The sequence below is a fragment of the Sebastes umbrosus genome, chromosome 5, assembly GCF_015220745.1.
Source record: "Sebastes umbrosus isolate fSebUmb1 chromosome 5, fSebUmb1.pri, whole genome shotgun sequence".
Classification (NCBI taxonomy): Eukaryota; Metazoa; Chordata; class Actinopteri; order Perciformes; family Sebastidae; genus Sebastes; species Sebastes umbrosus.
In genome coordinates, this window is record NC_051273.1 from 11,617,326 (window position 1) to 11,643,202 (window position 25,877).

Here is a 25,877-nt window from a genome sequence, read left to right on the forward strand (position 1 = left end):
CAAGTGATAATACATGTTTTATTAAAGTGACCACAGACAGCACTGAAGTATAGGCACTGGAATAGGACATAACTCTTCACTTTGGTTAATCATTGTCATGTTTGTCCAGCCAGCTCATGTTTATCACATCCAGTTAACTAAAAACCTTTACTGGCAGGTTGGCAGGAGCATCACACCATCAATACACATCTGACGCATGCCCACCCTGCCAACGTGTCTTCGTCCATCTTTGCAGCTGAACTGGATTACATCATCATGGGCACAATACAGTTTATCACTAGTTCCATGAAGGAATTGAATATTATGTGTGTTCATGACTTCTCGATCCACAGTGCAGGGTTCTGCAAGAGATAACGGATAAACAGCATTTTATTAATAAGGAATGACTTTAGAGCATACTACATTACAATTATTGCTCTTTGATAAAAAATATATTTAGAGCTTGAAAACTGAACAGGTCTACCAAAATGTGCCCTTATAACGCCTCTATATAAATAGTATATGTTGATATTAATCAAGCACTTTTACGTATGGAAAATCCTCAAAGAATGCAACATGAAAAATATAAAAGGGAATTGTAACTTACTGAGGCATCTCATCTGTCCAACCCATTCACCATTGAAGCAGGTTTTGTGCGGATCACCCTCCATTTTGTACAAATTCTGACAGGTGTATTCAACCCTTTCTCCATGTCCGTACTGGAATCGAAGCGTTTCCCTGGTGTCTCCATCTGCAAGGGGTGGTGGTGGTGTCATACAACCCAAAGAAGCTAAAAGGACGTAAAAAAACATAAAAATAAAAACAAATGAGTAATTTCCCGAAAAAAGCTCTGTCAATCTTTTTCTTATAGAAGTCTGTATAGGTGCCAGTTTATTAGGTACACCTGGCTAAAAATGATACAGTCTAATACAACAGCTCTGCAATAAATCCTAACGTCATGAATGTTTTCTGAAATTTAGACTGATTTAATGTTAATACCAGTTACAGTCATTTTTCTGAAACACTAAAATAACTACTATTTACTAGGAAAAAAATAGCAGCACAAAGATAATCATTTGAGGGCAGGGTAGCTGGGTAAACAGAGCAGATCAAGTGATGGGAAAAGATGATTCATGACCAAACTGTCAGATGTTTGTCCAAATCTTTGTAACTTTACGTCTATATGCAAATGTATGTAAATGTATTACTTATTTGAATCATACAAAGATACAATCAGAGTCGGTGGAGGCATTATTTACTAAGTTTCAATCTACGTAGATCTTTCTTTTTATTAAAGAGACTATGATCATTATTTTTATATTAACAATGGATCACATCCCTTCAGCTCTGTGGAGCTTTATAGCGTCTTTAGCTCGCTGATTGTGAATGACTGTGATTGTGAATGTTAATGACAAATCTGTACACAAACATGGGAATTTTAAAATCCAACATGTAAAAAAAAACAATCTTTATTGGGGTCATCAAGTGTTGCAAATTCCTTTACTTTTCATAGTCCACAAATGCCAATTTTTAGTCATCTGGAATAGAAATAGTTTCATCTATACAAATATAATTTTTAGAAAGACAATTACATCCCCCACACACATTATGCACTAATTCTTCATGTAATAATGAAATTCAGTACCACAAATCAAAACATACAATTAACTAAGAAGTCTTTTTTCTTCTCTTTGCATATACCCTCCATTTACTGTCAGTTTCTCCACAAAGCTAAATCATAACACTTCAGTAATTAAAAGAATCCTACTTACCAATCTCTGATGAAGAAACTTCCACATTCCCCCACAGTGGGAGAAACAGAAGGATTACAGACAATCTCATGGTCCTTTAACAAACGTTGTTTTCTGAGCAGAATTCCTGTGTGTTTGGGACTTCAGGGAGCACTGAGTTTCACATGGACTGCCCACTTGGATTGTACAACGCATGACATCACATTGTAACACACTAGTTCCAGAGGTGCGCGCATCCTTTCACATCCCACCCATATTTTTTTACATCATCACCCGTAAAAAAGAAAATTACAAATCCTCAAATAAAATAGGGTCATTCAGTGTGGTTAAACACCAACAAATATGGATTGAAGCAGAATATTTCGTTAGATATAAACATGTTGTGAATGTGACTTTTGGATTAACAACGCTCTGGAGTTATTGGAAATGTTTGGATCACACAAGTCTGAAACAATCCTATGCAGACAACACTTCTAAAATCTAATTCTACAAATATTATAATATTAATATTAGTGTAGCCTGATCTTTATCTGCAACTGTGCAGAAATACTGGGTTTAAACAGAATGTGGCCTACTAAGTAGCAAAATAAATCTTTTTAAAGAGTTATATAAACATACTTTTGTATAAATTATCCAGCAAGTGTGTTTTTATGAGTTTAGATATATGTGAACATCTGATTTGACAACCTTAGAGCAGACAAATCCTGATGCACCCCCTGTGATCTTTGGTCCCCGGACCCCAGGTTGTGAACCAATTTATAAAATGCTGTAAAGGCAAATGTTCTACCAACAGTTTAAATTGTTTAAATTAATTTACAGTTATACAGTAAATAACCTAATATTTTTGGCTTGCATTAGCGATTGCGGCCTATAGATTGTGCTCACTAGGAAATTTTGGCCAACTCAGGAAGTGAGATGTTTTGCAAATAAGTCCTATTGAGATCAGGATGGGTGGTTGGGCATACTACATGTTGTTTGGGTAAGGCCACTAAAACATGGTTGTAGTTTTGGTTAAATGTTCTTTTTCAATATTTAAAAGATAAGTCTGGTGATTTTCTATATTTCTTTTTTTACAAATGGGAAAAAATGGGATTACACATCCCATGAAAAGAACAAAACCAAAAATAAATAAAAATGGCACAAAATTGTTTGGCTGACACATATTTTGAAGTATTATTAGGCTTTCTTGATGGTACATTTTCAGGTTCCATCTCTTCTCTTTTCTTTTTATTACACGCTTAACACGCTTATAGGTTTATAATACAGAAATGAAGACAGAAGGACATTCACAATAGATGACGTGCATATTGAAGAAACTGCTTCCTTATAGGTTTAATGTGATCTTAACAGGAACATTTGCCTCCAGCAGCAAGTCAGGTTTACTTTTGTTGAGTCTGGAAATCTCAAGCCTTGGGCCTGGAACGGCTGAGATCCCAGTTCAATGTTCTTCAATGTTCAATTTTAATGGTGTCAGAAAGTCAACACAGGTTACTCAAATGAATCACTTGATGCTGTACGTATGTTGCAAGAAAATAGAGTTTTTATTGTGTTTAATATCAGCAGACACAAACACAACCAAAACCCGAGCCGGTCCGGACGCGACTGTCCGCGGGCTTTACATCATAACCTTATATACTTGGAACAAAGAACTCATCCCTCCTTTTTACTATCATATATCTTAGTGTTCTTAAAATCTACTGGTCTCTGTCAAAATATCCTACTAATCAGCATACACCCTATACCATACATATGATCCCAGCGGTGCCTCCCCGATAGCCATTATGTCAGAGACAGATTCCTTGTGTTGGGCCCCTTGCAGCTGCGAGGTGACTTGGAGTTCATTTGCATTACATCACTAGAGCTGTGAGTTACAGCGGCCAGTGTGAGTATTACAGCACTGGGGTCAATACAGCAGCATTATGATTGTATGCTGTTTCAGTAATAAACACAGGGTTATAGGATTAATACTTTTATCATTGTTTATCACATTTTTATATAGTTAAAAAGGGATTACTTCTACACTTTCTGAAACTGACCCAAGAACATGAATTATTAAAGGCAGCAAGCTGAAAGCTGTCTTGTTTACTGAAAATTAAGCTATAACAATTAAAATAAATAACAATTCCAAGTATAAAATATATATTTTGTGTACTTTTATATATAGCACAGCTTACAGTTAATATGCAAAGTTACTTGAAAGTGCATTCAGCATCATCTTCGGCACCTCGGACAACCAACGCTAAGAAGTTCTTAATGGTATGCGCATGCTCTTAAGTGCTGCTTAGAGAAACTTGTCAAGAAATGTAAAAGCGTTTGTAGAAGCGTTCATAGAAAACTCTCTGAACTTCAAAGACCAATCATTATCAGGAAACTGGGCCCAGGTTTGTAATTTATTGTGCTGCATTAATATTTTGGATATTATATTTTTTCTCTTCCAGAGAAGAACAGTTTTTTTCAGAAAAGCGGACTTGAATCTTCCTATCAACACAACAAATATCAAGATGGTACACACTGACTTTACTCTCATCATACATATATAGGCAGAAACAGACCAAGTGAATATTATACATGTTTTATTAAAGTGACCACAGACAGCACTGAAGTATAGGCACTGGAATAGGACATAACTCTTCACTTTGATTAATCATTGTCATGTTTGTCCAGCCAGCTCATGTTTATCACATCCAGTTAACTAAAAACCTTTAATAGCAGGTTGGCAGGTGCATCACACCATCAATACAATTCTGACGCATGCCCACCCTGCCAACGTGTCTTCGTCCAACTTTGCAGCTGAACTGGATTACATCATCATGGGCACAATACAGTTTATCACTAGTTCCATGAAGGAATTGAATATTATGTGTGTTCATGACTTCTCGATCCACAGTGCAGGGTTCTGCAAGAGATAACGGATGAACAGCATTTTATTGATGGGGAATGACTGCAGAGCATACTGCATTTATAATTATTGCTCTTGGATAAAAAATATATTTAGAGCGTGAAAACTAAGCATGTCTTCCCATATTGAGCATTACTGGCCAGCAAACTGTGAAACAGATAAGGTTATATTACTTTAGTTTACCTTTTTAGATCGATTAAGAACCTACATATGACCCAAAGAAATGCGGCACTCTGCTTTTAAACACTTTCTGCAGTGGGAGGAATACACAGAATCTACAAAAACAAATGTGCTCTTTCACCTTTCTTGTCCTATTTCAAAGTAAAAGAAATTATTTTGATTTGATGATTAATTTACAGTCCAGAGGTATAGGGATTAGATGTAAATGTGTTTTTATATAAAGTATTTTGAAATCAATAATCTAAAATTATTATTATTTATTATTATTATTATCAAGATGTTGGTTAGTCAAAATGGCTATTTTTAAATTATAACAGCTAGGGAAACATCTGTGAGTGAATTTAGCTTTAGCTAAACAAGTCAAAAGGTCAGATTCCTGTCTTAATAGTCCCATAGTATAGACCCATACAAAAATAATCCCTCCCAATCATCACTTAGGACCCACTAGAAGTCTGCGGCAGTGTCTGTATCTGCAGAGACGCTGCCCTTTGCTGTGTTTGGGACGTTTATGGGCATCATACATTGTAATGGTTTACAATTCTTGTATGATTTTAATTGAAATATATGTTGAAATTTAATGTTGACCTGACAAAGAAAGTGACATGTTTTTAGCCACGCCAGGCCTACCATTGAAATTATGGGTAAAAATGGGGAGACTGTCAACTATGTTACAAATCAAATAACTACTAATGAGTAACATAGTTAATGTGACCCTACTGGGATCAATGGGGAAATATCATCTCCCTAAAAATATGAATAAAGTTGTTAATGTTTAAGCTTTGCAAAAGTGGATTTATTAGATTGAAGGAATGTTCGAGCTCAAACCACTGATAGTTGACACTGATAGACGCTGGAAACCAAAATCAGTTTAAGTATGAAAAATCCTCACAGAAAGCAACATGAAAAATATAAAGGGGAATTGTAACTTACTGAGGCATCTCATCTGTCCAACCCATTCACCATTGCGGCAGGTTTTGTGCGGGTCACCCTCCATTTTGTACAAATTCTGACAGGCGTATTCAACCCTTTCTCCATGTCCGTACTGGAATCGACGCGTTTCCTTGGTGTCTCCATCTGCAAGGGGTGGTGGTGGTGTCATACAACCCAAAGGAGCTAAAAGAATGTAAAAAACACAAGTTTGCAAGTTTAGTAGGTACACCTAGCTAAAACTAATACAGTCTAATACAACAGCTTTGCAATAAATCAATAAATAATAATAACTAAAAAAAGTCATGAAGGTTTTCAGAAGTTCGGGCTGATTTAATGTTAATACCAGTTAGAGTAATTTTTATGAAACACTAAGAAACACAAAAATAACTATTTACTAGGAAAAAAATAGCAGCACAAAGATAATCATTTGAGGGCAGGGTAGCAGGGTAAACCGAGCAGATCAAGCGATGGGAAAAGATGATCCATGACCCAACTGTCAGATGTTTCCTACAGTGCACTGCAATCTCAGGGTACAAGGTTGTTTACCTCCACATGTTGGGAAGGGATCACTCCACTGTCCGCCTGCTAAACATTCAACCTCTGCTTTCCCTCGAAGAGTATCTCTCGAATTGGTGCACACAAACCTCAACTTCTGTCCTTTTCTTAGTTGATTGTGTGGTACATATGTGTTGAGGCGCACACTGCGTGATACACCTGCAACTTTGCATGTGTCTGTTTTGAAGAAGAGAATGTGTTTAATCAATAGATTTACACAGTATAAACACAGTAGCATATTAGACTTAAAATCTGACTTTTTGGATTTCATGAACACAAATCTTATGTAAGTCTTAAATGTCCAAATCTTTGTAACTTTACATATATATGCAAATGTTTGTAAAGGTATTATATATTTGAATTATACAAAGATACAATCAGAGTCGGTGGAATAGTCAAGCTACCATCAATAGCAACCAAACTTTTAAATTCACTCAACCCAGATTATAAAAATGGCAGCTCGCATAATTACGCCACACACTACGCCAGAAACCTATGTACACTACGCAGATGTCCCTCTGTTGGGTTGCTGTTGAAATGATTCAGCGAGTGTCCCGTTGAAGATGATGATAATCCCGCCTACACTAAGGGGGTACTATCTGTAGAGGAAACACGGCATAGAGAATAGGACCTGGTACCAAAAGTGAGCCGAGTCAAGCAGAGCCGTACCATGCAGTGGAAACACAGCTAACGTGACCTTGGACGTATCTCATATGTCAACATCCTTTTCCTGTGTGTCTCTCAAAAAAGATGGGTAAACTCAAATATGCAAATAAAAAGGTGGGTACCATCAACATAAATGTGTTTAACCTCCAATGAAAGTGAACTTACCAGAGCAAGTTGGAAAGGCGTCATTCCACTTCCCAGTTTGTAAACATTCTATTTCTGCGGACCCCTCCAATGTAAATTGATCGTCGCAGTGAAACCGTAATTTATGTCCAATCTTCATTGTTTCATTTTTTGGTGGTAGTCCAACTACATTGAGATGATGCTGCATCACGTCAAGTTCACAAATGATGTCTGAAAAGAATAAAACAGATATTATCAAATGAAAAACTGAGGGTCAGTGGACAAGGGTTTATGTCCCACTTGATTAGGGTTATGTATGTATTCACTCATTTTAGTGTATTGTACTGTAACATGCTCTACAATTTAAAAATTCACATAATTATCGTGTACAAGTATTATTATTTTTTTTACCTTCACAAGAGGGGAATGGATTATCCCACTGTCCATCTTTACCACATATTAGCACTGAACTGCCATTCAGATATTTCCCAGGGCCATCACAGCTGAATGTGAGGAAGCGGTCAGGAAGTATAGGACCGTCATTTTCTGGTAAACCTTCTACTGTAACCCCTCCATCTGCAGGCGGGGGGTCGCAGCTCAAAGCTGAGTAAACACAATCAGTCAAAAAACGCTGAGTAGGGAAAGAATTTGATGTATGAATAAGCATATTTTATCAGCCAAACTCCCACAGTGGGATTTGAACATAGCAGAGCCTCCCCATAGAGTTACCAAGTGGGAGGAGGGTGTGTTTTTCCACATTCACTTTTAATGATATCCTCATTGTTATTCAACAGAAACACAGGATTATCATAGATAATGTAATGACCCTAGAGATTTGTTATGACCATTAATTTGAATTATTTCAGCTTTGTTTTTGAGGAATCATGTTTGTCATTTTGATATGTTTGACCAGTTTAAATACTACATTACCCATGCAAAACATTCTCACCCCCAACTCGTCAAATACGGCAGCTTGGTCAGTGGCCCTATGGGTCAAACTATGTACCTTTCTAGCATCAGTTTTGCATGCGTCAGTTTTCCATTTGTTACATACAAACACTGTCTTTTTCAAAATAAATTTTCGTTTTCACAGGAGGAAACAACTTGGTTAGGTTTAGGTAACAAAACTACATTGTTAGGTTTAGGAAAAGATCGTGGTTTGTTTTAAAATATGTATGTTTTTTTGTAGTTAAGTAGGCTACGTTACAAACACATTAACGTATTAACGCTACGTACGCTACGGATGCAATCAGTCGTAGTTAACCTCTACCTCGAAGTTTTTATTTACAGAGGGTTGTACCTTTGACTTTCCATCAAAGAACCAGATATTTTGTAATGCAATCATATTTTGCTCCAATGATTTAACCGGGAGAGTTTCTAATCTAGTAATTGACAGAACTTGCTGCTGTGTTGTTACTAAAGACTTACGATCACACATTGGCACGTAATTGGTCCATTTGTCCAGCAAACAAGTCCTGGTGTCATCCCTACTCACCATTTGATACCTGAAATGAACAGCACAATAACGTTTTCCATTATGAGATGAAAACACCATCAGATAAATTACCGAGGGGAGAAATACATGACAGATAATCTGTGAAAAAAATCAGGTTCCTCTGCCTCCGTTTAGGGTTGAGTCTAGACGGTACCCCAAAATTTGCGAAACTCTTGTGAGATGGTTAAAGTTAAGCTGGGCATACAATGTACGATTTTATTCTGTAAAGCCAAAACTCAGATCATCAGCCAAGACCTGATTGCTCACAACAAAAAAAACACGGCCTGTCGGCCGCTGTGCACCGTTCTGGCTGTTGACAGTTGTCAATAGATTTGTTTCAAAGTTCCTAGGCAGGTAAAGTTTGTGTGCTAGCAGAGGTCTGTACGGGTAACAATGCTAACAAGGCAGAAGCGTGCAGCCTTCATCATCTGTGCCATCCTGTCTGCTGAAACATCTAAAAAAAGGTGCCGGCGTATATGGACTCGCAGGTGGCTAGGAAGACGTGTTTGGCAGAGAGAATAAGCGGAGGTAAGCTAGTTGCGTTTTACTAAATCTATAGCTTGTACATTGTTATCTTGATAGCTACGCTCTGATTACTGAAAAAAAGTAGAAACAAGGCACTGATGTTAAGCTGAATCAGCTCGTGGCTCTGCTTCAACTGTGTGAGAGCCTGTGGACGGCCGACCAAGATTTCTGACATGTCAGAAGTTCATCCAACTGTCCAGCGGCCGGTCGGGAAGAGTTAATTTGTCCTCATTCCCCCCTGTGCACTGCAAGTCAAACAACGTCCGATGAAGTTACAATTCGGTCCAACTCCAAAATGAGTTGTGCGGCTCAAAATTCGGGCCAGAAACGGGCTAAAATCGTACAGTGTCTTCCCAGCTTTAGACATTGACATCAAATGGTTAAGGTTAGGATAAGTTGTCGGGCAGCGAGTCTCACAAGAATTTTCCAAGTTTTTGCTAATTGGGGGTTAATGCAGTGTCAATCACTGCTCATGAATTCAGATCAAATCAAACTAGGCAGTGCTGATCCAAAATGAATCAAGATTCTGTTGCTGTAATGCCTATTTCCCGCCTCAAATGTTTTCAGATATGCATTTTAGTGTACTGTTTAGCTGTCAAAAATTACAACATTTTTGACCAGGCTGCCATGTGGAAAACAGTTGAGCCAAAACCAAGCACCACCCACCAGCCGGAGCAAACTTTATCATTTTACAGCTAAACAGTATACTAAAATATGTTTCTGAAAACATTTGAGGAGAGAAATAGGCATTACAGAAACAGAATCTTGATTCATATTTGATCAGCACTGCCTAGTTTGACCGTTTGATCCATCATCAACATCACAGCGTTACAGACTCTTCAGCTCCGATTGGTTGTTTTTCTTCGGGCACGGTGGAGTCTTGCAAATTAGGATCACTAAAAGGAGGCAGGGGAACCTGATTTTTTTTCACAGATTATATACTGTCAGGATATAGTGACTGAGCAAATATGACAAAAAGTTATTTTTATTATAGTTAGCAACTGTAGCTGTATATCTAGTTTTTATGAATCATTCTAGATGCACATACCCTTCATTACAAAAGTATTTGATTGTTGTTCCAAAAACAAATTCTTCACCGTTGATAATTTGGTAATAGCCATTGGGAGTATCATCAGGAAGCTGACATGGCTTTACTGGAAACAAGAGAAAAAGAGATTATTCATCAACCAGTTTCTAAGTAAAGTGTTAAACACCCCTCTTTTGAGCTTTATTTTTTAAGTCTTCTTTGTTGGATTTTAGTTGAAAGTGCTAACAACCTGACAGTGACAGTTTTGTTTCAGTTTTGTTCTTTTGATAAAAAAATTACATTGTGCAGCAGCAGCCATGATATTAGTTTGTTGCTTTGAAGAAGCATATTGATGTCTAGTTACTAGAAATTGTTTTTTTCCCAACTCTCTCAGTACCATCTGATTAATTACAGTTACTTTTGAAAAGTGCAATGAAAAGTTATTCAGATATTTGCAAATGTTAGCATGTTACTATCATCTCTAAATATGGACAATTAATTGTATACAATTACAATCGTGTCAATAATCCGTCAAACTACTCAGGACATTTGGAAAATAGCAGTATAGATCTTTTGAAAATATAATGAATTCCAGCTTATAAAAGGATTCATATTCACAACCTGATTAGTGCAGTCACCGAAGTTGCAACAATATTTTGTCGAGCAGACATTTAACTCACAGTAGCAGTATCCCTGACGGACTGCCAACCAGCCTCCGCTTGAAGGGCTACATATATATCTGATGGTTGGACCTGATATATAACCAGTTTCACAAGTGAAATGTATCACGTTTCCTTGTTGGTACTCAGCTTTCTTGGTATCTTCCGACACATATGCGTGGGGAACATCTGGGAGCTTTGAACATGCTAACAAACAGCAACATGGGGAAAAAAAAAGGAAATTGGACATGTCTTCTCAACAGTTGTGTGCTACAGATGCTAGTCAGAGTCATATCACAACATGTGAATCAGAAGATCTTTAGCTATGTGACTGTTTAAGAATATAACTTTGAGACTGTACTGGAAACTTACTGTAAATAAGACAACCATCGCACGCATACACTAGATCCCTCTTCCTTTAACAAGCAATTACTTAAAAAAAAGTCTGTCTTACCATTCTGTGATAAAGAAACTTTCATGCTCCCCCACAGTTGGAGAAAGAAAAGGATTAATGACAATCGCATTTTGACGAGCAGCTGGGCCGTGACAAACGTGACTCTAATTGAGGCTAACTTTGTTGTCGAACTCTGTCTCTCTCTTTCTGTGTGTTTGTCCCCAGTTGCAGTCTTATGGGAGTACCAAGGGTCACAGCATGGCCTGCCCCGTGGGATTGCACAAGGATGTATGAACACAACATGACGCAGGGGAACACACACAGCATGCACTGTTCACTTAAGCAATACTGAAAACTCCAGAAAAGGTCATGTATAGTATCTTTCGTGCAATAATAAATAATGTAAAGACTATTCATAATGTATTTCTATGGTATCATAACAAATTAATTCTTAAAATGCTGCAAGGGAGTCTGCTTTCTGATAACATAACATAAATCAACTTTTGGGATGGATGTCAGGACATATTTATGATAAATCACATCAAGTTTGACCTGACAGGATCAACAACAATGACAAAAATCAATAATATATCTAATACACAACAGCGTTAAGGCAAATATAAATTGTTTTGCTTGAACACAGCACATATACAAGACTGTTTTATGATTATCTGGAGCCGGCTTTGAATAAAAACAGAATTTAAAGCTGAGTGTCTGATATGTTTGTGAGTATTTGCTGATGATGAAACTGTTTGTCCAGTTTGATTACCACATTCAATATGCCGGGAATAGTGTTGATACTACAGTACAAAGTCCATTGTAAAAATCATTAAAAGAAGTCAATGAAGGGATTAAATGGTACTGAGAGAACAATACTGTTTTCTATTGCACTATAATGATTCATACTTAAAAGTACATAAAGAGCAATGCTGCTGAGGAAATTTCAGAATTGAGTTCCTTCAAAACATGGGTCATTGTCACTTGTTATTCTTAATCCAAACCCCCATTCTTACATAACCTAATTTAAAGGTGCCAAATGGGAGATTTGGACTAGCAATCCAAACACTACCAACCCTATCTTTAATTTACAGAGGGCAGATTAAATAATTAGTCCTACAAACATTTTTAAACAGTAAATTACAAACTCTGTAGTTTTATTGATTCTTTTCTCTATGGCACTTTTATTTCATTTGCTGCATTTGGGTTAACTAAAAACAGAATTAAATTAACCACAACACTATTTATATGCTTATATGCAAACAAAGAATGTATATTGCTAAGAAGTGAAAGTTAATTATACGTTCCACTGCAACACCAGTGCCAAGCAGCAGAGCTACGCTTCCGCCATTTTGGACTGAAAGCGACTAACGGATGCCAGTAAAACCTCCGCCTAAAAAGTGCCGTACAAAAGTACAACAAAGTTTATTTCTATTCTATTGTCAGAATTTTGATGTCTCTACCAAACTGGCCTGTGTTGAACAATACGAATAATATAAATATTCAGACTATTATAGCTATTTATTGACTTACTTATTTGTTTATTAAACTTTTTTGCTTGGCTTTTTCCCAGAGGATCATAAGGACATAAATGGAAGTTAGAAAAATCCATCACAGATTTTGAGCGCAATCTCAATCTTTTTTCATGTCCAGGACCTCCAGAATCGATGTACAATAGACCACAGACCATGGATGTATAAGAGGTTGCGACCTGTTCTTTTGCCCTGCGTGTTAGTAAATAGACCACAACTACATTAAATTCTGTTTATGTCATGCTACTAGCACTACTAGCTACTGGCCGATAGCCGGTTGTTTGGGAACAGAGACGTTAATACATCCACCACGGTACAGGCTTACAGCATACAGCCCATGGGTGAATTATAAGATAATAAAAGTGATGAATTACAGTCAATATATCCATTATTATTATAGTCGGATACAGCTGAACCGGATATGTCATATGAGCGAGCAGGGCGATGCAGTCCCGTGGGTCTGATACACGTTCATTATGCTGAGTTAAATAACTAAAGAGATGAGGAAAAGACGTCTCTTTATACATTCATGGCAATGGATTCATTGGCATTTTCGGTCCAAAATGGCAGGAGCGCTTGCGCAGTGCCATCTTGGCCATTTTCAAAAACATACCTGAGTTTCGCCTCTTTGCTTCTATACTCTTTGACAGAAAAGTTCCTAGAATCAAGACGTTTGCTGAGTCACTGCCTTCTCATAAAACATTCCTCAAAAGGCCCAATTATCAATATCATTACAGGTTGACAACTGTAATGGGAGTGAGCGGTGTTTGATCTAAAAATGCTGTTTTGTCACTCTGGACATGATTTAAAAGATTCCACTTTATAATAAGTAGCATTTTTATGCTTTATTGGTACACTTTGGCCAGAATTTGAAAAAAAACAAACAAAAAAAACTTGATATTGGCAAAGGGTGTTGCTTTAATTTGGGTTATCCATATTTTGATAAAGGCTATTTCTTTACCTTCAAGTTTTTTCATGTATGCCCTTCCACGAAAAACAGTGCTGGGTAACTGAAATTTACGAGATTATCCTTGTATTCAAACTTCACATAACTGGGTCACATTATTGAGAGAGACAACTGACACAGAATATTTTCTTCCAAGATGAAACCCAGGTTTGAAAACTTGAAGCCACTGTTGACACTTTGTTTGGAAACTGTATGTTTATTCCTATGAACTGATTGGTTAGTTGTAATTCATTGGTTTTGTAAACAATTCTGCACCAACACACAGCTTGGCACAACAATTTCACATCCTAAATGCTCCAAATGTCCCTAATAATAACGTTTTGAAACCCCATATATTTAGTCATTATACAGTAGGCCTGGTTTTCAGAATAAAAAAGTAAAAAGACCAAATAAAGCTTTTGTAATTTTCTCATCTTTTATTCAATATGGCAAAGCTTTATAATTTCAGATTTGTTTATTATACAAATGCTTGATTCAGTCATTCAATGTCCAACGATTGAATGTATCAGGATATTTATCAAGATGATACATCAGTATGAATAATGCACACGGCAAATGCTGCTTTGTTTCTCCAAAAAAACTAGAAAAGTTCTCTTTTTAATTAGCATTTTTATTGAGACTTCTTTGGACCACGAACCATATCAGCATCACTGGTGAGTGGGAGCTGTGGGAGCTGTGGGAGAAAATTTCTGTGTTCAGCATCACATCTCAACATGCAATGGTTGTAAATCATGCATCCAGTTCTATAAAAACAGTCTAGTGTTTGCAATAAAACGCTTTACTCTGAGCTGCCAAAGGAAATGTGTCTTCGCTTGTATGATTCGGTTAAGGATAATGTTACCCAAGCACATTTTATTTGTTAATATTTCGTTACTCATTATGTTATTTGGTGCATATCCGTCAACTTAAGACTGATTTTGTACACAGAGAAAGGACTGTGGATTTTGTTCCCTATCTTTTACAGTGTAGTTGCACTTCAAACGGATCACATTATGGCCTGCATGTAGAGGAGTGATTACAGTGACCCAGAACTCTTTCAACCCACATATGGTTTGTGAGTATCGTATCAAGATAGACTTGTGAAAGTCATTGAAGTCTGCTTTTACTTACACTACCCCTTACCTTCACATTCTTCTGATTTATTCCACTTAGTATTGACACACGTTGCAATGCCTTCAACATCAGTTCTGATGCATTGGTACTTTATCAATTCCCCATCCATATATCTTTCTTGGGCCGGGGTCATTGTCGCATCTTCGAGCTTGTCACAGTATGCTGAAAATACAATAAATATATTGTTATCCAACCTTGTCTCCTAGAGATTAAGTAACATAGTACTAATTTGTTTGTTTTTTTAAATTGTGGTGTCAAACGTAATCGTAATGTTGTTGTTTTTTCGAGTGAATGAAGCACTACTTGTACTACACAGGAGTTGTAGGGAGGTGGTTGAGGTGGATGGAGGGCGTAAAAAGCGTTGGACTTTGACAATGGGGTTTGTATTAAACAAAGACCACAATCTTCCTCTGACGTTAACAAAGAGCTGCAAGTGCCTTAACATGACCATTAAAAGTTTATTAAAAAGTGTAGAGTGTCACATCTGTTGACATCTAGTAGAGAGGTTGCACATTGCAACCAATTGAAACTCCTCCTGTGTGCCGAGCGTTTAGAGGAACTACGGTGGCCAATGTGAAAATGCAAATGTCCCTATCTAGAGCCAGTGTTTGGTTTGTCTTCTCTGGGCTACTGTAGTAACATGGCGGCCGGCTTCGTGAAGAGGACCCGCTCCTTATGTAGATATGACTGGCTCATTCTAAGCTAACGAAAACACAACAATTCTTATTTTCAGGTGATTATACACTAAAGAAAACATACTTATTAATATTATATTCCATTTCTGCCAATAGATCCCCCTAAATGTTACAAACTGTTCCTTTAATGTTGTAGTTACTTTTGCAAGATTGGGTATTTTGCCTAACAACAAATGAAGTATGTTGTAAGCAGTGGCGGCTGGTGACTCAAAACATTTGGTAGGACAAGAGGAAAACCAACCCAAGGTGTCATGTTATTTTACAATAGTTGGCTACTTATCTCTACTTCCTTTCTTTTTTTAAACAAACAAACATAATTCACATTAACTGTACAGGGGAGAGCAGCCAAATGGAACAATAACAAAAAAGCCAGGGGTATATCACACTAGACAAAAATATTATTAAAAAAATATATTAAGCGTCTTGATAGCCTTTTTGTTAGTTGAATTAAAAAGTTGTTGAAAACAAATGTACTGCGTGTAGAATTACATCATCACAACATATTTGCTGTTGCAAATTAGTTGTATATACAAATAACTGGGTTGTGTTGTCAGACATGTCACCTAAGCCATTTTAGTGTTAGAAATGTAATTTGCTGAAATAAAGTTAAACATGTGTGGTGTATGAACCTATTACTTATACATATTTTGACTTGAAAGACTTGTGTATAATATGATAAGATTGATAATCATTATCATCACAGGTTAATGAACCATACAAACACAGTAAAGCCCATGTCGTTTTATACCTGAGCATACTGGTTCGATAGTCCACTGTCCGTCCTCTTTGCATGTAGTTACTGCTGTGGTGTTCTGTTGGTTAACAATCCAGTGCTTCGCTCCACAAATGACTGTCACTGTGTCACCATGTGAAAACACACTTCTGAAAGTAGGTTCATACCTGGTTCCTCCCTGTGGCGGCTGTATCAGTCTACATGTTATTACTGCATTTGTTGGGAAATTAAGCACATTATCTGTCAGCACCAATTTTCACTAGTCAGTGAGATATAAATAATAAATTGCATTAATCAGTATATACTTACATTCACACAAAGGTGTGGGGCTCCACTCTGCTCTTTGTCCTCGTTTTGTGCATTTTGAAGCTCTGGTTTCAACGTGTTTATATCCAGGATTACAGCTAAAGTGCAGGACATTATGTTCATTGTACTCTTGGATATCTCCAGGCACCTCACCATTTTCAATCATGGGTACTGTACATTTGATCGCTGTTGAAAAAAAAAAGCATACAAGCATGAATAAAACGTTTTACATATTCAAGGTAAATGAACTGTAACCACTGATTGACCTGATTTGAGAGTAAAATGATGCCTATTTTAAACATTCAGAGGTAATAACTATGAATTACAACCTCGCGATGACCTCACCTTCGGACAGACAACTCATCTACTCTCTCTGACTCACCGGATGTAGACTGTGGGTACAAGCCTGCCATTGGCTGCCTATTTAAGCCGGCATTCCCCTCCTCTATTTTGCATGGACACTGTCGCTGCATCCTGGGCTTAGCGCCGCCCAAGGCGATTGTGATTTGTTTAAAGAAATACAAACAAGCCAGAGTGTTTTATTTCCCCTATACCAGATTGATAATGTGTGAAGCCAGACCTTTCTTAAGCGCTGACACAGTGCTGTGAAGATACATCTGGCTCTGCAAAACTACATCTACTCTAACTCTCGGTAAGACAGTGAATAAGTCTATATCCCAATATGTCAAACTATGTTTAATCTCCAAATCTGCCTCATCAGGTCTATTATCACTTTAGTTTGAGCTGCTGATCATTATTTTCCCTGTTTTCACTTCATAACTGTATTTGAATTAGGTTTCACCCAAATTTGAAAACCAAAAACATCATAACACCCGAGGCAAACTGAGTATTTTGGGTTGGAGGTCTCACATTTTAGCCTGATATCGCCCAGCCCGTTCTCATTCCTAGGGCATCAAATAATGAGGCTTTGTCATGGCCATCGGTGTTCGATACCGCCACACGAAGCGAAAAGAGCGAAATGAAACACGCTGGGCGGGTGGGAGGCGAGGTGGAGGGGTCCAACAAACACAAGGCTTTCATCTAGGATTACAGTGACAGTGAGTTTGTATTAAACAAAGACCACAATCTTCCTCTGACGTTAACAAAGAGCTGCAAATGCCTTAACATGACCATTCAAAGTTTATTAAAAAGTGTAGAGTGTCACATCTGTTGACATCTAGTAGAGAGGTTGCACATTGCAACCAATTGAAACTCCTCCTGTGTGCCGAGCGTTTAGAGGAACTACGGTGGCCAATGTGAAAATGCAAATGTCCCTATCTAGAGCCAGTGTTTGGTTTGTCTTCTCTGGGCTACTGTAGTAACATGGCGGCCGGCTTCGTGAAGAGGACCTGCTCCTTATGTAGATATGACTGGCTCATTTTAAGCTAACGAAAACACAACGATTCTTATTTTCAGGTGATTATACACTAAAGAAAACATACTTATTAATATTATATTCCATTTCTGCCAATAGATCCCCCTAAATGTTACAAACTGTTCTTTTAATGTTGTAGTTACTTTTGCAAGATTGGGTATTTTGCCTAACAACAAATGAAGTATGTTGTAAGCAGTGGCGGCTGGTGACTCAAAACATTTGGTAGGACAAGAGGAAAACCAACCCAAGGTGTCATGTTATTTTACAATAGTTGGCTACTTATCTCTACTTCCTTTCTTTTTTTAAACAAACAAACATAATTCACATTAACTGTACAGGGGAGAGCAGCCAAATGGAACAATAACAAAAAAGCCAGGGGTATATCACACTAGACAAAAATATTATTAAAAAAATATATTAAGCGTCTTGATAGCCTTTTTGTTAGTTGAATTAAAAAGTTGTTGAAAACAAATGTACTGCGTGTAGAATTACATCATCACAACATATTTGCTGTTGCAAATTAGTTGTATATACAAATAACTGGGTTGTGTTGTCAGACATGTCACCTAAGCCATTTTAGTGTTAGAAATGTAATTTGCTGAAATAAAGTTAAACATGTGTGGTGTATGAACCTATTACTTATACATATTTTGACTTGAAAGACTTGTGTATAATATGATAAGATTGATAATCATTATCATCACAGGTTAATGAACCATACAAACACAGTAAAGCCCATGTTGTTTTATACCTGAGCATACTGGTTTGATAGTCCACTTTCCGTCCGCTTTGCATGTAGTTACTGCTGAGGTGTCCTGTTGGTTAACAATCCAGTGCTTCGCTCCACAAATGACTGTCACTGTGTCACCAGGTGAAAACACATTGCTGGAAGGACGAAAATACCTGGTTCCTTCCGGTGGCGGCAGTAGCAGTTCACATGTTATTACTGCATTTGTTGGGAAATTAAGCACATTATCTGTCAGCACCAATTTTAGAAATGTAATTTGCTGAAATAGAGTTAAACATGTGTTTTGTATGAACCTATTACTTATACATATTTTGACAGACAAATTGCAATCTGGAAGCTAAAATCAGTACATATTCTGCCTCACATGTACTTCTACTTAATGAATTAAAGTTGTCAAAACAACAAATTCAGGCTAAATGTTTTAAGCTCAACTGGGAGTCAACACGGCCTTTTTCATAGCGTATTTTAAATTCTGACAGATTTCGTAATACCAGTAAGTTCCCTTTACCCTGGTTGACACAGACACACAGTACAACATGACAGAGATCTGAAGAATAGCTTGAACGCAAAGCTCAAAGGGCACTGAACCACTGAACAAATAACTGGCAAACTTAAATGCCATTTTTTTCTTTACATTCATAAAGACATTCAGAATCATTAAAAGTCAGCAGGCTATATAACATTAACATTAAAACTTGAATCTTCTTAAAACCTTCTGTGTGCGACTTTGTGAAATGCTTTTTTTTGTACGTACGTGTGCACTTAATTTCCTTCATTTCCCATGTCCCATTTTGGCATAGAATCGTATCTTCACCATCCATTGTAGTATGCTTATCACGGCACTGATAAGTTACTGCAGAGCCAGACAAGTATTCCTTCTGATAAGGAGTCGCAACAACAGCATTCTCAACTTTAGATGGGGGGTTGCAGGGATTGGCAGTGGCTGCAAGAGATGAAAACATGTATGAGTACGCCTTGCAATCTTGTTATAAATAGGCCTTCCTACAGCTGATAAAATAAGACTTAAGATGACTCACGTGTGCAGATTGTTTTGGGTGAAAATCCATTTGAATGCCATTTTCCCCCACGACAAGTTAAGGTGTTAACCTGAGCGTCGTATCCTGCGTGACAAGTAATCCTGGCGCTTTCACCTTGCCAACGTGAAGGTTTCACTATGCCATTAGGAATCACAGGAATTTCTCCACACCTTCTATTCTCTAGAGTGGATATGATCACAAACAATTAGGTCTGTATATTGTTGCTAACAAATGTGATATTAGCAATAGATACATTTCTATTTTCAAAATTAGCCTGCATCAAAAAAATTATAATAATATATATAATAATAATAAACAAATTTAAGCTAACAAATAGCCTATTAAAATATGCTGTGGCTGCAGTTATATGAGATTTTGCTTTCTATGAGGAATGGGGCGAGATGCGTTCACTGCCAATGCATAGCGTGGGAGTGGATGGGTTTCTTTTCCTCTCTTTCAGAAAATATTGTTTATCTCCTCAGGAAATAAACCTTTCAAATTCCAAAACCTTATTTAATTTTTTACTTAAAATGATCTACAGCTTTAAGTCGATTATTTGGTTTGTTTCATGCTGGTTACAGCTTGACCTGTAGAGCATTAAAGATGAATTACCGATGCATTCTTCAAGTGCAGACCACTTGCCGTCGTTACATTTGGCCTTAGCCCACCAGCCTTTGGTTGAAAGCTTATAACCTTCTTTGCAGGCGTAGTACAGTGTGTCAATGTGTGGGCGAACTGCAAATCCATGTGGAATATCAGGGTCCAGACATGCTGTCAATGAAAAACAAAGAAAGAAGTTGTATTCAGGAAGCATCAATTGATGAATAGTGAATGTTAGCATGCTTACATGCATGGTAAACATTATACCCGCTATACATCAGGATGTTGTCACTTTGAGTATATTAGCATGCTGGCATTAGCATTTAGCTCAAAGCACTGCTGTGCTAAAATACAGCCTCACAATGCTACTAGAAAGTCTATTAAAACCAAGAGAGAAAACTATTGTATATCTTGATGGCTGCTTCATGAGCAGAACACTTCATTGTTAAGCAGGCATGTCTGTCTTCATGGGAGGGAGGGACAGAGCATAAAGTAGAATCTGTTCAACAATACACATCTTTAATCTGATTAAACTGGGTGATCAATCTCATAATGCATTTATTGATATTTACTATTTGTTGTACTTTTCTGTTCTTACCTGAACAGTTCTGAATCCCAGTCCAGCCACTTTGCCCACAGGTAATAGTGAAAACTCTTTCGACGTTGTTCTTGCATGCATATTGGGCATTCTCATTGTAGCTGTAAGTTTCCTTTTCATTGCGGCGAATTTGTGCATTGTCGATGTGCAGTTTTTTACATGGTATCCCTGAAACAAATGAAACACAATGATGAAGTACTTCACACCCCCCCCAGGTGTTCTGGTTAAATTAAAATCTTTTAAAACAAACAATTTCATATAAGAAGGCTTGTCCCCAAGGAAGCAAGGTACCTCCCCTCGTCCCGATTGAGCACATTATAGAACTTTTAACAAAACTCTCACAATATAAACATGTAAAAGCTTCAAGAATGAAAAAAGGACAGGGGACAGATGCTTACAAACTACCACCCTCCACATTTTATACTTCGTTGCCCCAAAATCACAGATTATTTGTGGCTTTTACTCATAGTGATTCATTTCTAATCTGCTAAACAACAATTTCATTGTGGTGTAAGCATGGAAAATAACAAAAAGGAAGAAAAAACAATTGTCCTTTTAACAATATTGTGTATTGTATTTCCTCACTTGTACATCGTGGATCCCCAATCCAACCTGTTTCCCGACAGGTTAGAGTAAAACGGCCCTCAAAACCAGCCCTGCAGATGTACTCGACCCTGGCATCGACTCTGTATTCCTGCTCATCAATTCCATCAATGTCTGAATTCTGGTAATATTGAGTCTTGCATGTTATCGCTGGAAAAAACAAAACAAAAAAAATTAAATGCAGTTCAATACACCACAAGCCACATTCTTTTTTCATATCAGAGTTGGCACATCAACAAGTAAAATAATCAGATATTTCACCTCAAGTGGCAAAAATGTAAAAATTTCAAATTTGATGTATGTTATGTAAATATAAGAAAAGCCAAGACAATTGAGAAGCTTGATAAATATGGCACTTGATGTTGCTTCTTTTTTAATGTGATCAACGGTTATTTCTGTATTTATGTTTTGGGGTGAGGGGTGTATATGGAGGGTGAATGTGGCGTGGAGTATCAGTTAAAAATGTTATACGCATTATTTGCAGATATTTTTTGTTTGTTTTTTGGTCTACAGGGCAGCATTACTTGATTTTCTCTGAAAAAAGGCCAATATTGCAATGAGCACCATAAACTGGGACCAGGGCAGATTAATAGCATGATTAAGTGACTTTTCGTTACTAATTTAATTCCAGAGTATAGAGGCTCTTAGTTCCTGGGACTTTTGGTGGAAAACAGCCATTCCAGTAAAACAATACCGATCCTAACTGGACCAAAAGCTCCTTCTTTGCTTTACCAAATATAGATGCAAAATTAACAGTAATGTCCTAAATAGAAGGTTAACTTTACAATACCTTGACAAAGTGGATCTGGTTTCCATCCATCTCTGGAGCATGTGGCCCGGTCAGCACCACCTGTCCTCTTGTAGCCTCTTCTACAGTTATATGTTTTAGTCTCATCCAATGTTATTCGCTCCCACGAACGGACATTCCAGTAATACACAAATTGAGGTCTTTGATTGCTGCACCTAACCTCTAGAATAAGAGAAAGACTTGTGTATAAGTATGATAAGATTGATAATCATTATCATCACAGGTTAATGAACCATACAAACACAGTAAAGCCCATGTAGTTTTATACCTGAGCATACTGGTTCGATAGTCCACTGTCCGTCCGCTTTGCATGTAGTTAGTGCTGAGGTGTCCTGTGGGTTAACGATCCAGTGCTTCTCTCCACAAATGACTCTCGCTGTGTCACCAGGTGAAAACACACTTCTGAAAGTAGGTTCATACCTGGTTCCTTCCTGTGGCGGCTGTGTCAGTCTACATGTTATTACTGCATTTGTTGGGAAATTAAGCATATTATCTGTCAGCACCAATTTTCACTAGTCAGTGCGATATAACTAATAAATTGCATTAATCAGTATATACTTACATTCACACAAAGGTGTGGGGCTCCACTCTGCTCTTTGTCCTCGTTTTGTGCATTTTGAAAGTCTGGCTTCAACGCGTTTATATCCAGGATTACAGCTAAAGTGCAGGACATCATGTTCGTGGTACTTTTGGATATCTCCAGGCACCTCACCATTTTCAATCATGGGTACTGTACATTTGATCGCTGTTGAAAAAAAAAAAAGCACACAAGCATGAATAAAATGTTTTACATATTCAAGGTAAATGAACTGTAACCACTGATTGACCTGATTTGAGAGTAAAATGATGTGCCTATTTTAAACATTCAGAGGTAATAACTATGAATTACAACCTCACAATGACCTCACCTTCGGACAGACACCTCATTTACTCTCTCTGACTCACCGGATTTAGGCTGTGGGTATAAGCCTGCCATTGGCTGCCTATTTAAGCCAGCATTTCCCTCCTCTATTTTGCATGGACACCGTCGCTGCATCCTGGGCTTAGCGCCGCCAAAGACGATTGTGATTGGTTTAAAGAAATACAAACAAGCCAGAGTGTTTTATTCCCCCTATACCAGATTGATAATGTGTGGAGCCAGACCTTTCTTAAGCGCTGACACAGTGCTGCGAAGATACGTCTGGCTCTGCGAGACTACATCTACTCTAACTCTCGGTAAGACAGTGAATAAGTCTATATCCCAAGATGTCAAACTATGTTTAATCTCCAAATCTGCCTTATCGGGTCTATTATCACTTTACTTTGAGCTGCTGATCATTATTTTCCCTGTACCCAGTATTTTGGGTTGGAGGTCTCACATTTTAGCCTGATATCGCCCAGCCCGTTCTCATTCCCAGGGCATCAAATAATTAGGCTTTGTCATGGCCATCGGTGTTCGATACCGCCACACAAAGCGAAATGTTATATACATGTGTGTCTTCCCCTTTCCCTCTATTTTTTCTAAAAAGGAAGACTTCATCGTGCTTCCTGTTTCCATTCTAGACAGCCTGCTTTACCGTCGCACTTTGGACGGTCGCCTCTCCACTCTCCATTTTCATCACAGTACATCTCTGGCGACCCAATCAGGATTTCATTGTTGTTCTTGCAGCTGAATCGAACTACATTGCCATAGGTTGCTTCCTCTGGGTCCCCATTCACCTGGACATTATCGCCCACAAGAATCACTGGGCACTGTTGGGCTGGATGTGAAAAAAATAAATAAATTAATAAATCGCACGACCAAAAAAAAACTTTCAAATGTAATCGACCTGTAACCAGGTAAGCAATAAAGTTTTTTTTCAATGTTTCCAAGAGATGACACGGAAATAACCACAGAGTGACATTTCCCTTGTGTGTCACATACCGGATGAATAAGATCCTTTATCCTTTATCCTCTTACCTTCACAGACTGGAACCACACCATCCCAGCCTTCAGCCATGCAACGCCGGTAGTTTATGCGACTGACCATTTGATAACTGAAACAAATATTATGTAGAACATGGACAATGGAAATGCCTTATTAAGAGCCAAATATAAGTTGCACTCCTTGTTTTTGCAGTGTTTAGCCTACTACAGGGATACGGTAAAATATGTACAAAGAACAAAGATTAAATTAAAAACAACAGTATATATTTGTGTTTATAAATATGTTCATACCCTTTTTGGCAGGTATATAAAACTTGTGACCCAAAGACAAAATCGTCTCCCTTTTCCAGTTGAAAATCGGCAAACTGGGCATCTCCCGGATGACCACATGATCTTGCTAAAAACATAATAATAAGAGAGAATGTGGGTAAGTATGTTGTTAAGGCCCAAATTGCAGTGATGAGGCAACACTATATAGGCATAGTATAAAATAAATCCAACAATAATACTACAATAAGGTTGAGCCTGCTTTGGCATTGCCCACTCATTCAAACCAAAACTCTACGTCCATTTACAGAATATAATACTGATACAGCATTACATGAAAAACACAAGTACATATAGTATAGTAGCCTATGCATTCCTAACAGAAGAATATTTATTTCTAAACAGTAAAAGATTGTAACTCACGTTGACATAGGGTGCCTCTAGACTGCCATTTTCCCTCAATGCAGAGCAGTTTGAAAAAGCCACTATAGCCAACATTGCAGCTCACTCTCACTTGTTTTCCACCAGAGTAGCTGGCCTCCATACCAGTTGTGTCAAAATTTGAATCAAACAGTTTGCCATTTAGAAACTGTTGAAGTGTACAGTCTGCGGGACAGCAAAAAAACAGAAGTAAGTTGCTTACCCCCAACAACAAAACATCAAACAATAAATTAAATAGATAAAAAGGACCGTGCAAATCTTACCTTGACTTTTCACCAAGGTCAGCATATGCATCCACAAAAATAGGACACCGATTCGGGTTATTACGTGCATTTTATCTTCATTACCCTGAACCGCCAAACAGAAGTAGAAGCTGGAGACTGGAACACTATTATACACGGAGAGAGCTGTGGATTTCACTGGCAAAAAGAGATTGCTCAATGAATTACGCAAGTCTGTTCCAGCCTCCAAATACAATCTCAGGCTCACAGGGGACAGCAAAAAAAAGTAAAAGGAAGTGACCACATACACAAAACACCTCATGTGACACACTGGATCCTCAACAAAACCATAAAAACACCAGGATGTGTGATATGACTGAGATTTATACTGTAGAATAAGCTCAATGCATCATGGAAAGCAAAAATAACAACCTCACAGATTCTAGTCTACTTTTTGTGAAAGCTTTTTTAGATTTTCTTTTTTTTTACAATACAATGCAATTATTGTTTCACTGGTTTCTTTCCCCTGTGTGGTCAGGCTTTGCTGTGTTTATCATTCAGTGACAAAAAAAAAAAAGGGTTTGTTTGTTTTTTCTCCTTCCCGGTATTCATTTGCAGCAATCAATAGAACAAACAAATGCGTTGGATATCAAGAAGTTGGCACGGACTATTCTCATCTAGAGTAAATATGAAATAACAAAATAAGCAAAGCAGATATCCAGTTCAAAACTGGATCAAAAGTATGAT

The 25,877-nt window shown here is 37.6% G+C and overlaps 1 protein-coding gene across 1 annotated transcript; it reads right to left on the reverse strand.

The window, feature by feature from the left end:
• On the reverse strand, positions 1 to 25,360 carry LOC119488155 (complement factor H-like). Its single transcript, XM_037769506.1, has 21 exons — positions 25,173 to 25,360; positions 24,892 to 25,074; positions 24,493 to 24,598; positions 24,235 to 24,311; positions 23,852 to 24,034; positions 22,858 to 23,040; positions 22,564 to 22,758; positions 22,278 to 22,457; positions 21,470 to 21,637; positions 20,885 to 21,052; positions 20,299 to 20,457; positions 19,687 to 19,866; positions 19,404 to 19,592; positions 14,802 to 14,954; positions 10,152 to 10,257; positions 8,512 to 8,588; positions 7,495 to 7,686; positions 7,126 to 7,314; positions 6,286 to 6,471; positions 5,740 to 5,922; positions 1 to 341 (listed from the first exon to the last, which is right to left on the reverse strand). Exons 1-21 carry the CDS (start codon positions 25,240 to 25,242, stop codon positions 148 to 150), a joined length of 3,321 nt encoding a protein of 1,106 aa, XP_037625434.1. The 5' UTR covers positions 25,243 to 25,360; the 3' UTR covers positions 1 to 147.
• Between the last annotated feature and the right edge of the window lie 517 nt (positions 25,361 to 25,877).